Source organism: Gambusia affinis, linkage group LG02 (genome assembly GCF_019740435.1).
Source record: "Gambusia affinis linkage group LG02, SWU_Gaff_1.0, whole genome shotgun sequence".
NCBI lineage: Eukaryota > Metazoa > Chordata > Actinopteri > Cyprinodontiformes > Poeciliidae > Gambusia > Gambusia affinis.
The window spans coordinates 13,759,478-13,772,950 of record NC_057869.1 but is presented as its reverse complement, the minus strand read 5'-3'; the positions used below and the strand labels follow the sequence as shown (position 1 = coordinate 13,772,950).

General features: G+C 38.6%; 1 protein-coding gene across 1 annotated transcript in view; it reads right to left on the bottom strand.

Annotated features, from left to right (window-relative positions):
* mafa (v-maf avian musculoaponeurotic fibrosarcoma oncogene homolog a (paralog a)) overlaps nucleotides 1-5,242 on the bottom strand; it is a 91,552-nt gene extending 86,310 nt beyond the window's left edge. Inside the window, exon 1 of the mRNA XM_044137205.1 lies at nucleotides 3,851-5,242. Coding sequence (XP_043993140.1) covers nucleotides 3,851-4,818 — 968 coding nt within the window. The 5' untranslated portion in view covers nucleotides 4,819-5,242. The remainder of the gene's footprint in view (nucleotides 1-3,850) is intronic.
* Between the last annotated feature and the right edge of the window lie 8,231 nt (nucleotides 5,243-13,473).

The following is a 13,473-nucleotide window of genomic DNA, read 5'->3' as shown; positions in this document are numbered from 1 at the left end:
ATGCTAAGACCCAAAACGGGTACAGCTGCACGGAGCTGCACTCACGATTTATCATCTCTACATCGCAGGAGCCAGTGGCCCACACCACTATTAATCATCAGCAAAATCATTTAATTCAGCCCAAGACCGACTATTGTCTCAGCCTCTCCACTCACTCGGGGCAAATCAGCCACCACAGCAGCAGCAGCACACGTCTCAAGTGGGATACAAGTGGTGGGTTAAAAATGCCTTTTTCCTCCCCTCCCTGTTTTTTGGGGAGGTGTGTAAGTGCATCATCATCTGCAGGTGGTGTAGTTTGACTTTTATCTCTTTGTCTCTGTGTAATTTCAGTAATAAATGTATACCTGCAAAATCTACTGTCTGAACAAAATTAGATAATTAAGTGCTTTATTAACACTGAGAGTGTGGTTCACTTTTTATGAATCTGTCCTCTGAAGCCCTGAGTGTTTCTTCAAAATGTATTTTGGCGCATTGGTTTTCCTGTTTTGAAAAACAGATTGTTCTGGAACGGTGAAACAAGATGCCCAAGAGGCTACTCCTCGTACCAGAACTTACAAAAGCACTTTTCATCTTGTGTTTCAGAAGACAAGCATTTTCAGTTATCACTATGGTGCAGTAAAATAGCTATGTTGAAAGAGGTTAACCAAAGATGTATAAACAGCAGTAAAAAAAAAAGAAGAAAAAAGGCAAAAGATTTAGTTGAGAAGTGCAGAAGTTTTCCTGCTCACCACAGCAGTTGACTTATACTGATACCTTCTCGTGCGCCAACTCACATGCTTGTCACAGCTGTGCCCTCATTGAAACCCGTCGACCTGAGCACGTCCGCATGAGGCCAACAATCAGACCCACTGACTAACAGAGCAAGGCTGAGCGAAACTGGGTAGGCCGAACGATGACACGCCACTGACAAATGCTCTAAAGCGAGGATGCCGCACAGAGGCAAACAGGACAATGAGAAAGAACAAAAGTGAGGTGCAAATCTGAAACATGCAAAACCACTAGGAACTTGCATGTAGAAATGCAATTAAAACTCTCATTCAGGGAAATACACCCACGTTTGAATCCATACCCATATAAACACATGCTGGCACAAGCTTTACACACAGGAACACGCTCAAAAACTATTAGAAAGCCTGCAAACACACTCTCGCACGCGCACACACTCATCACAGTTTTCAATAAAATTAACAGAAACTGTCAGCTAAATAAACCCTATAATCAGTTTTAGATAGAGATGGTGGGAAATGGTTTCATATAGAACATGTAAAATCAGAATATGAAACCCAAATGGGAACAAAGCTGTGTTATACAGTGGGAAGATTTATTTTTTGTTAAAATTTGAAGGTAGACGTGTGGGAAATATGATTTACGTGAGCTAAAAAAAGACATTAAACTTGTCATAGGGGGAAAAAATTATTATAATCAACTGGGATAATCCAGATTACAGTATCTCACATGCATTAGAAGGTATGGCCTCTATCAGTCTAAGCTACTGTCCAAAATCTTATTTTATACATTTAAGCTCATAGCTTCAAAATATTTTGGAAACTTTTCACCACTGTTTTGGCATGACCAGTCATTTAATTGTTAGTGGGATAAAAAAAAATATATTAAATAGTTAAGAAAGAAAAAGTTGAAACTAAATAGTCAATGTGGCACATCAGCTTGTTTATAATTTCCATAATGAATGCTTCAGTCACGAAGACAAAACGTCTCTAGACAAATCAAAAGAGAAAAAGATGAGAAACTTAATGAAGACAGTTACATACGTTTATTGCATATCTTTTAATTGTATGAAATGGAAAAAAAAACGAGCACATATGAACATCACATAAGGTTAGTGAGTGGTATAATTTTGCACAGCAAAATATTTATATATATATTTTTATATATATACTATGTATAAGAAAAAAAAGAATAATTAACATATTTCTAAGATTCATTAGCGAATGGTGCTTTCGTTTTTGTACATGCAGGGTAACAATCCCTGAAGATCCAACAATGTCCAGACATCATCGATTAGAATAATAATAATTATTATTATAATTATAATAATTAGTTATTGCTTTGCAAATATTGACTTTGTTTAAAGACAAACAACATTCTCTTCCGACCTGATCATTAAACATTAAAGCGTTACGATTAAGTCGTAACAGGGTGTCAATCTTATCTTTATGAGAGCTGTCCAGATGAACTTCTTTATTTCCCTGACTCCCACATAGCGATAGGCGAAATCTTTTTTTCTTTTTTTTTTAGTGCAGTTCAGTACGTCAGTTTGAAAGAGACACATTTCTCGAAAGAATATTGCAAGTCACTTCGCCTTCAACAATAACAATTAAACAATTTTTTTTCTTTTTCTTTTCAAATTGTATTTTTATGCACTTTTATCATTTTAAATATTACTGTAAAATAAAAAATAATAATAATAATTAAATATGTGGGTGAAATCAAAGCGCACACTTCAGTTTATTAATGCATGCTGCAAAAGCAGTTTCTGAACTGGACAATGCTGCTCACTTTATAAACTGGAGCGTAGCCAATTTTTTCTTAACGATTTTTTTTGTCCTTTTTTTTTTTCAAAACAACCTCTCCTCGCTTTGGCAATCTGTGTTTCAACCTGTTGTTGTTTGCAACTTACATCACAAAACTTTAGAATTAAATTACGTATTGAAAATTATTCAAATTATTGACATATGCACAATGGTATAGCTATATTTAAATAACAAAGTCTTATAGCAACAGACTAGGCTTCCAGAGACTGGACTGGTGATTTGCTTATAATTGTGAAGTCTTTTTTTTTTTTTTTTTTTTTTTTGCGTCCTCTCGCTGCAGGATCTCCGCCGACAAAAGTTCCATCAGGTAATGCTGTGCGCACTTTCTGCAGCCTACAATGACAGTCGATGGTGGAGCACTTCAACACAGCTGAAATGCACTTGTATACGTTTAAAGGGGAGGATGGGGGGAGTCCTGTCACTTTTTTGCGTTCGTCCCAAAAAAGTGAGGCCAAGATGGAGTTATGAATGACATGCTGGAGTCATCCGACCAAATATAAAGAAAGAGGAACAAAGAGAACATCTTCAAGCACAAAAATAAAGAAAGGAAAACCATACATGTCCAGCATGCAGGGCAGTTCAATAGCAAATTTCTTTAAAACAATGGATAGTTTGTGATGAAAGTACAGTCATTTTCGTTGTTCAACACAATGAGAAACAAACGCATGAGATGAGGTGGCGTCAAATGGCAAGCTTGCGATCCTCCAAGTTTGGTAAATAAAATAACAAATAAAAATAATAATAAAAAATAGCCCGTTTGCAGCTTTGACAGGGACCTGTACATTGAATTAAAAGTAAAATGTTGTAAAAGGAAACACTGATAAACTTCATAGCAGTATGCTTGATGCATGCATGCACACTTTATGAACAGCGGGACGTTGAGTCAACTTTCAAAAAAAAAAAGAAAAGAAAAAAAAAGAGCACTGCAAACCTTATGAACAGCGGTGGAAAAAGAGCCTGACAGACATCGTATGTGCTATATACAGCTAATAATAAAAGAACAAAAACAAAGAACAATGGATGAAAGTTTCCTCATAATGCCTGTCCAAAATAATAATAAAAAAAAACTCCACATCTAAACAGTCACAGACTTGAGGGAATTGCTTCTTTAAACAAAGAGGGGAAAAAACAAGAACAAAAAAGTATAAAATCATAAAAAAAACTTGACAAAATAAGTTCTTTGTCTATTTGGCTTTGCGCAAAAAAAAAAAAAAAAAAAGATAATTAAAAAAGGTTTCATAACCAAAACTTTTCGGAGGGGTGACTTTTTTTTTTTTCGCGATAAGTTTGAGACTCACATGAAAAACTCCGGGGATGAAGGGTTGTTGTCACTGCTGGATCCATTTTCTCTGAAGCCGTTGCTGATGAGCTTCTCATACTTTTCCTTGTACGCGTCCCTCTCCCGGACCAGCCTGGAGATTTCTTGCTTTAGGTGCTCGACCTGCTGCATGAGTTGCGTTTTCTCCCCCTCCAGGACGTGCCGCTGCTGAACCCGCTTGAACCGGCATGACTGAGCGTAGCCTCTGTTCTTTAGGGTCCTCCTCTTCTGCTTCAGTCGGATCACCTCTTCCTTGCTGACCCCCCGCAGCTGCCGGTTGAGCTCCCGCACCGACATGGTCACCAGCTGCTCGTCTGAGAACCGATCGTCCAGGCGCATGTGAGGGTGATTCGTCCCAGAAGTGCCGTTGGACTGAACGCCGGGTGCCTGGTGGTGACTACCGTTGTGGTGGTGGTGATGGTGGTGGTGGTGTTGCGCCCCGTTCTGGGCAGCTGCCGCAGCGATCACAGCTGACACCACGGCTGCGGCGGAGCCCATCTCTTCCCCGGCCATGGAACCTCCTGTCCCGGCCGCGCCAGTAAACTGCTGGCCCCTAGCGTAGCCATCGAAGGACTGGAGCTGGTGACTGCTGTTGATGAGCGCCTCGACAGCGTCTTCGGGGCTGAAGCCCAGCGCCTCTGGATTCAACTGCTGTTGATAACCGGACATCCAGTAGAAATCCTCTATGTGTGTCTTCTGCTCGCTCCCCGAGCCCGGACTGGGCGCCGAGAAGCTTGGGGAAGGGGGCACCGAGCTGCAAGGCGTGCTCATCGGGGTGGAAGACAAGGATCCCCCGGCGATAAGGCGACTGCACTGGCTGATGTTGCGATCGGGCTCCACCGGCTCCTTTTTCACTTCAAACTTCATCAGATCGAAGTCATTAACATATTCCATGGCCAAGGGACTGGTGGGCAGGTCGGAGTTGCTCATTGCCAGCTCTGATGCCATCCTCTTGCTGCTGCTGACAGTCCTCCAAGCGGGGTGAAGAGCAGCTGTCAAACTGGGCTGGTTGGGAAAGACGTGAGCCAGTTTGATTTTTTAAGCGTTTGTCTTGAAACTTGAAAAAACGAGGTTTCGCAGCGTCCTTTCTGCGCAGCCACGGAGTTGCAGGCGTGCGAGAGGAGTTTTTTCTTTGCGGAGTCTATTGCACAGACGCAGCAGTGCCGCGCGCACGAGTAGCGGAGTCCTCTTTCAGCATGTGAAACACGGTGGTTTTGTGTTTCAAACATTTAACACTTTACGCCTTCTTCAGGAACACATTGCGCGAGCGGAGAACGGTGTAGGGGGAAACAAGCCGAGAGTCGGTCTCGCACGTTTGATGCCGCCGAGTACCTAGTGGGACGATTTTTTACTGGGATCACACAGCAGATGAGTTTAAGAGCATTGTAGCCGCCCTGACGTAAGGCTGGAAACGGGAAATTGACTCGGACGAAGAGCCAATAGGGTCGCACACTCGCAGAGCTAATTAACATATCAGAAGCGCTCAGAAACAAACTTTTCTCAACTGACAGAGGCCACCAGCTGTCTGTCAGCCCGACTTACTCTCTTTGGCTTCAACGATTGAACTTTGTTTAATAACTCAGTATTTTAGTTATTAAATAAAGTGTTTTCCATGCATCAAAACTATATATGACATACGGACCACAAGAAAGTTTTATATGCTAACATTTAAATGAAAAGTATAGATAGATAGATAGATAGATAGATAGATAGATAGATAGATAGATAGATAGATAGATAGATAGATAGATAGATAGATAGATAGATAGATAGATAGATAGATAGATAGATAGATAGATAGATAGATAGATAGATAGATAGATAGATAGATAGATAGATAGATAGATAGATAGATTTTTTCGGATCGTTTCACTAAAATAGAAATACACTTTTCTATTTTAGTGTATCTTTTCTGCACATATATTACAGTCCTTTTTAAGATTTGTTTAATATATGGTTTGTTTGTTTTTTTAAATATTTTTTCTCAATTACATCTACATGTCGCACCACACATTAACCGTCAACGGTCCTCGGATACAAGTCTTCGTCTGAGCGCTAAATATGAATTTGTCATGTAAATAATATGACGAATGAACTCGGAGGTTTGTCCCGTCTCCGCTATGAACAAAATTGCAAAACTCAACACTGCCACCTTTTGGTCATGTAAGCATTCCTCTCAGGCAGTTCTATGCACAAGTTGCAAGGAGAAAGAAAGCGATTAGAAAGAACATGAAACATGTGTTCTTAGACATAATTAGAAGCACACGCATACACACACATATATAAGATACATTTCTATGCATATTTTTAGAAGATACAGCGACATTCCCTTGTGAACTTAAGATGAGTCCTGCTAGAAGGTTTAATGTCCAAGACGTCATGTCCAAAGAAATGAATGCTAGTGACCCCGGTGTTCGGTTCAAACTGTTATGATGTGCGAGTGTAATAAAAAAAAAAAATAAAAAATAAAAAAATCACTTTATCTGAGTTCTAGCCCAGGCGTTGCTTTAGGTGTCATAAAAAGATCTCCAGCACACTGAACTTTATCTCAGTTCAGAGGTCTTCCAACTTCTAATTGACTTGTGTACAACAGGGTCATGAGACAGTATGGGACTTTTTTTTTTCTGCAGAGCATATCTCTGTGTGCCCTTTCTCTTCATACTGTCATGCATAGATTCAGAGAGAAACACTTTAAAGTATTCCTTCATTTTTTTTATTTTTATGATTGTACAGAATTTGATCCACAGAGAAGTTGAAGGGCTGTGGATATTTCTGCCCTGTATGTTGTACCTGAGGTATGTTTTACACTCACCCTAAATCAACAAAAACATCGATAGAACAAAGTTTCCAGAAATTTTAAAGGCAAAAGAACTAGAGGAATTAAGTTTAAATACACTTAACCACAAAGGACTGGTATAGGGCTTATGGTTCATGAATAGATGAAGAATCTTCTTAAAAGAAACTGGCACCATTCACATGTATGATTGAGCCTACTATTAAAAGGGTGCATACAGGAATCTAAAAAGCACAGAGAGACAAGATATGATTTTAAGTTTTTTTCAAAGAACATTTTTCAAGACCCAGTCAGTCGATGGTGATACACTGCAACACACTTAATATTGCTTCCATCTCCGGTTTTCTAACAATCAAATTTTCTAACAAATTGGTAAAATCCTTTCGGTTATATCTTAAATGCATTTTACCAGTATGAAATGGGAACCAAAATCTAAATGTATCAGCTTTCATTTGTTCTGAATTCTCTTTTTAGGAATTGTGCAGGTGATTCTCCAGCTTTTTGAAATAGCACAAGGAGTAGCATTCATTAGTTTATTAGTGCAACCTTAACTGGAATCCCTCTGCGTTGTTGACTGATAAAGGTGAATCAAGTAGCCTGATCAGAGTTCACTGAGATGTTTTCTGTTTTTCAGATGGTGTTTGCGTGGATGCAGGTTGTGGGGGTTGCTCAGTTCTAGCTGAGACTTGATAAGGTAATTCTTTTCAAGTTTTTTTTTTACATTCCTCACAGCTGATAGCTCCCTGCCAGCACATAGTTGGTAAAAGGAAGTCACAGCCTTATTCTGAGTATTATTCTTGATAATAAAATCAAAGTGCACAAATACAAGCCATGCTTTACATCTTTACAGACAAGAAATTGTGGTATTGCTCAAGCCTAGTGCAATTTCATCAACAGTCCGGTGAGAACAGCAAAACTGGAATATCAATTTTCACCCTACCAACAGAATGTGGGCACAGCCATGCCATAATTACCTTAATCCATTAGTCGGAAGGAGGGTGAGGCTCAGAAGGGTGCAATAGAGGACAGCGCAGACAAAACAAGGTCAGGAGGAGATCACATCTGTAGACTGAGGTTGATTTTGGATGGCCTCCTTGAGACCGATGGAAAATATTTAGTCACCTGCAGCTGATGGGAGTTATGTGAGAGAAGAGTGCTGGTGTTTAACTCAAGCAGGATCAACTCAGAGGCTGAATGGGCAACAGTGAACCAGTGTTACAGTCCTGTGTGTAGCACGTTTTCTAGGCTGTGACACTCCACACTAGGGTGGCACAGAGTTTCAAGGTTTAATATCAATCCCCTCCAAAATGAATATTTGTTAAATCAAATAACAAATTTCAAATTGCTGTTTTGAGGTTTGTAAATGTGTACTATACTGTTCACCTCATGTTCAGTAATCGAACAAGACTGGTCAATATTGCACAAGAGCTGGCAGAAAGGTTTGCATATTAGCCATAATTACATTCACATGAACATAATGTATTGGTTTACTGTCATGTGTAAAGTTAATATGTACTGCAAGTAAATGATATATTAACTGTTGGATAGCTTTCCAAGTTTTCTCTGTGATGGTTTCACACAACTTAGACTTTCATCTTTAACTGAATGCATGCAATGCTCTAGAGTGACCCTGGAACTCTGGCTTTATGCATGTATCTTTGTGTAATGCATTCACACATACTGGTTATTCAAATCTTAATAGGATTTTAGGTTAAAACATATCAGAGGTGTGAATCTTCCAGGGGAAAAAAAAACAAAACAAACAATCTCACAGTTGTACTGTGTATTTTTAAAATATTGCAGTGTCATTGCTGAGTATGGCAGAAATGCTGCAGTAAATTCATGTGTTTGACAATGGAGAATTTTCTGAAGGTACATTTCAGTTTATATTATTCGGGATGTTATGTGCCCTTCACTTTTACAGTTATGTTTTCAGAACTAATCATACTCTGCTCAAGTTTCTGGTAAGTCTCTGGTGAAGCCCTTGGGCTATTGTCACCTGGATCTTACAGTAACAATAAACTGTGGTATTCACAATTACAGAGTCAGCAAGCTAGTTAGAGCAGAGCAAAAGAAGAAAGAGAAAGGCCAGAGGGAAAGACTTCTTCACTTCTTTAGGTTAAAATATTATGAAACATTTTGGTTCCTGACCTTCTATAGGAGACAACATTACTACTTACCTCTTTGGTCAGATATTCCCCTTCATTAGCATTAATGTATGTACACATATCAAATTTAAGATTTAGTAGGTATTTGCACATAAAGATCTAATGTTACTTTTACAAGAACAAACATGTTCTTCTGAGATTTTAATCTCTTAAGGTTAAGAAAAATCTGAAATGTTCAGATTCAGACAGCTTGCCAAGCAGAAGGTATATACTACTTTAATAGGCCTCTCAGTGGGAGCTCTATTGTATCTCAGAATTTTGGGGTAGTTTTTATTTAGTTTTTACAAATGTTTACATTTTGGCTTCATTTTTTTTTTCTTTTTGGCTCCAGAGGCCTTTATTTGATAGTGAATTGACAGGAAAGTGGGTAATGAGAGAGGGGAGAGACATGCGGCAAAGGTCACCAGGCCGGGAATCAAACCTGCGACGGCCACATCGAGGACTAAGGCCTCCATATGTGGGTTGTGCTTATCCCCTGCGCCACCACAGCACCCCAGCTTCATTTTTGTTTAATAAAGAATGACATGGTAGAATTTGTGGTTTATGAATTCAAAGAGTGTAATATCTTTTTGTCATGATCTTATGGGTTTGGTCATCAGACTACCAAATGATTTGATGTAATAATCAAATTATTATTATATTAACACAACAGTAATCTGACCTTTTCCTACACAACAGTTGAGAATATGAACCCCCATTTAAAACTAAAGTTTTACAATCAGAGTAAATTATTTCCAGTTATTTCAGCAAGACTTTGACATTGCTTCCATAATTGTGAAGTGCAAAGGGGTGGACCATTGTGGAAGTGGCCTTTTTGACACACACTACTATTTCGCAGAGATTAAAATTCAATTGAATGCATGTAAAATGTGTGTCCAATTCCAAAAGTAATACTTAAAGACTACAGTTTAAAGTATCCTACATTCCAGCAGTAACTTATATTTAATCCTACATCTGATATGTGTACTATTTATTATAAAAGACACCTAATTACCATTAGAAAAATGGAAGAGACATTTTAGTGTTTTCTACATCATTTTGTGAATTAAACACCTTCTTTTCTTTTTCAATATTTGCTATTCTGTATGCAATACAACAATATAACACATAAAATTAAAGAATCGGTAATAACATCTCAGTCTTTTTATAATTTCAAGCTTTCCGTTGAAAACCTTGGTCACAACTGCAAAAATGTTCTCTGATTCTTTTGTTCCTAAATTCAGACAAAATCTCCTAATGTTAACTATACATAACCAGAGGTTCTGTCACATTTGCTCTAATTGTAAAAAGACTAAACAACACATTATGGCTCCATTGTTATGCAATAATGTGAATCATCTGATCATCTCTCCCTTATAAACTTACATGACCTATGACACTGTGCTGTTAACAATATGGGCTGTTGTATGTTTTAAAGCTGGAGTCTGAATCACCTTTTGATAATGGTGTCTTCTCAGTTGGTATGCAGCTAAGACGGTTAAAATGTCATCTGACTGTAATTGTGAGCCTAGCCCTTCAAACATTCCCAGTGGGTGTTGCGTTTAATGTTCATTTGAGCTCTGCAATAAAATCCCAACTGAAGTCCAAATTAAGATGATTTAAATTAACTCATTTGAGGAACATTTAATTACCAATGGGGTGTAATTGAATGTTCCTCTGAAGTGCTGAGTGATTCCTAATGAAACGGGAAAGACGGTAGAAACTGAGGAAGTCTCACAATGTTGCTTTCTAAAGGGAGATGTTATTTAGGAGCCATAGATTACAGAGTGGATAATGAGGTTATGTTTAAAAAAGGCAGGTGTGGTGCGACTTAAAGGGTTTTCCTCTGAACATGTGCAGTTGAGCAAAGGCTAGCCCTACCCTAACCCTAGTTATTATAATAATAGGCAGCTGACATTAATGATCTTGCCTAAGAACCACTGTACATCTCTGTGACATAAATGCCCTAAATGAGGTTGCCACTTTGGGAATTTATTTAAATGTACACATTCTTACATACAGAGGGATGTGGCATAAGGCAGTGAACAAGAATTAGCTTTTTTTTTTTTTCTCCAGACAAGCTGTGACATGGTTATTGTATGTCCATAGCAGTCATACTACTTGTTAAATGTCTCAGTGTTTTCTGAATGCACTTCCCATGGTCACACAGACACTAAATTGCCCAATAAAAGGCTATAAACTAAATTGGAGTTTGTGACCCCAGAATCCTGACGTTGGAGCGCTCACGGACAATAACTCCCAGTAGTCCGAAACACATCTTCTAACTTGCCTGACATTCCAATCAACAATTACAGCACTGGGCCCACCAATCTAGACTGAAACACCTACTCGCAAACACAATGGCAATAGTGTTCACACACAAGGGCAACTCTCATTCCTCTGTCTCCTTTTCTCCTCTGCTCCCACTGCAATCTTATTATTCTTAACTCATTCATTAAAGAGTTCTCAGTCATTTAATGTTTGCACATTAGTGGAACAACTGCAACAGCAGCACAGGTCTCAATAAATTTTGCATAAATACCCTCACCTATTTGTGATATGATTTTAAGGTAAAACTTAGTGATTTGCCCACAGCTCACAGTAAGAGTGTTTTGTACGAGGTTCTGGTGCATTTCACAAATTAGATTGTATTTTAGGATTGCAGAGGGGGGTGGAAGCATTTTTTGGAAATTTTGAAGCAAGATCTCAAGACAACATCTGTTTGTTGGGAGCAAATGGGTCTTGAAAAAACAAGATCTTGATTTTTATTTTCTGGTGAAAAAATATCTGGAGCTAATAAGCCTGCACATATCTATGCAGGCCTCCAGGCTCATTGCCCTCCTGCTTTTGTTGTGCAAACAAACGAGTTACCTACGAACCTTTGCACATTTACATTTATTTGCAGAGACTGCTAGCTCAAATCCATGGCAGCCAAAACCAACATGTTTGACATATAAACTTTCATAAAAGTGTACCATCTTTTTACCAAGTACCCCACACACTGACTGACAACAAAATATGAAAGACACACTTTCACAACACATATGGAAACACAAGTTTGTTTGACTTATTAAAATAGAAGGAAAATTGAGTGAAAAGTTGCTAATAGAATGAAATGAAAATAATGAAACCTTTCTAACACTTTAGTCTCCGATGGTACACAAGGTATAAGCTGAGTGGGTGTCATGGTCCTTAGTTGATAAAGTCTTTGTACACAAATTGGATACTTTCAGAAAGTTACCGGCAGAAATGCTTACTTGTAGCACACAAAGCATTATGTGCACCACGTAATTATGTGCTAATAATCTGGACTGAAGTTTGTTTGTTAAAGTCTGTTTAACAAGTGGTAATATTCCTTTGCAAACAGTACATTTTGACCTGGCACAGTTGTGCTGTTGTAAGTGATTCCTTAAAACAAAGATTCCTTGTGGGTCTGATTTACTGCGTATTTAGGCCTTGCATATAAAATCGCTGCTACAACAACTCCAGCTTCTTCAAATGAGGTAAGGGTGATGATGTTGAAACATCGAGGCTGATTAGTTCCCATTTAAGTAGGCCATGCTTCAGCTTCTTTGATCAATTCTGATCAATGTGTAAAATGATTTGGCAAGTGCTTAGCTGCAAACAAAGTGAAAAATGCAATAAAGCAAACACAAATCCCGATCTTCTCGGTGCATTGCATCACAAATCAATTGAACAAGTAATGTTTGCCATGAGCACGTTCGCTGGTGGCTGCTTTTCAAAAGCATTTGCAGCAAAGTGAGCTGACTGCCGGGCTGTGCTCGAGCACAGTCTTGTGTAACTCACCCTGAAAAGAACATTTGTTCTCCATCTGTGAAAACTACTCTCACTCCATGTAAAGCTGAAGTTGAGACACAGCGCTGCTCAAAATATGTTGCCTTTTTATTTATTTATTTATTTCAACTCGCTCCTACCGAAAGAGAAAAAAAAACAACTATAAGTCCACTAATTTTAGGACTGTGACTTGGAAGGCTTCTCAGGAATCATGAAAGCTCATTCAATGCATAAATTAAGCATCTTTTTTTTTTTTGTCATCTGAACCCCTGGCCACAGGAGCATGTCTTGATGACAGCTATGTGTTTCCTGTTGCACTCCATTCAGGCTGCATCTGGCTGGTAAAGACATTAGTCTAGGCTGGAAATATTGTTACTTTGCCAGTTAGACTCACATGTCTGCAGACTCACAGACAAACCTCAGATATATGGCCACAGTAGAATATATCCATTAAAGACCATTACTTTGAATGTTATACTTATTTAATGAAGTGTAGATTGAATCAAATGTAGTTATAGTTTGTGTTGTCTTCTGCATTAAAACAAAGGGAGATTCTAGGTTTTTAACCATCACGATGATTTATTGTGCTTTATGACATGTAGTTCAAATTATATTGATTAGATAAAAGAAGCATTTAATCACTTTCTCCAATAATTATTTAAAAACAAGGGGAGTGTTTTCATTGTTTGCAGACACATGTGTCAAAGAGAAAGAGAAAATGCTGGCACGGCTCACGTCTCTGTTTTTGCATAGTCACATTCATACATGACGAACATACAATGAGTCATTGTGCAATCTTTGGTGATTTCTCTGGTCTTTTCTTTCCCACCTCTTTTGTTTGGTTTAGCGCGGGCCAGAGGTTTGGCT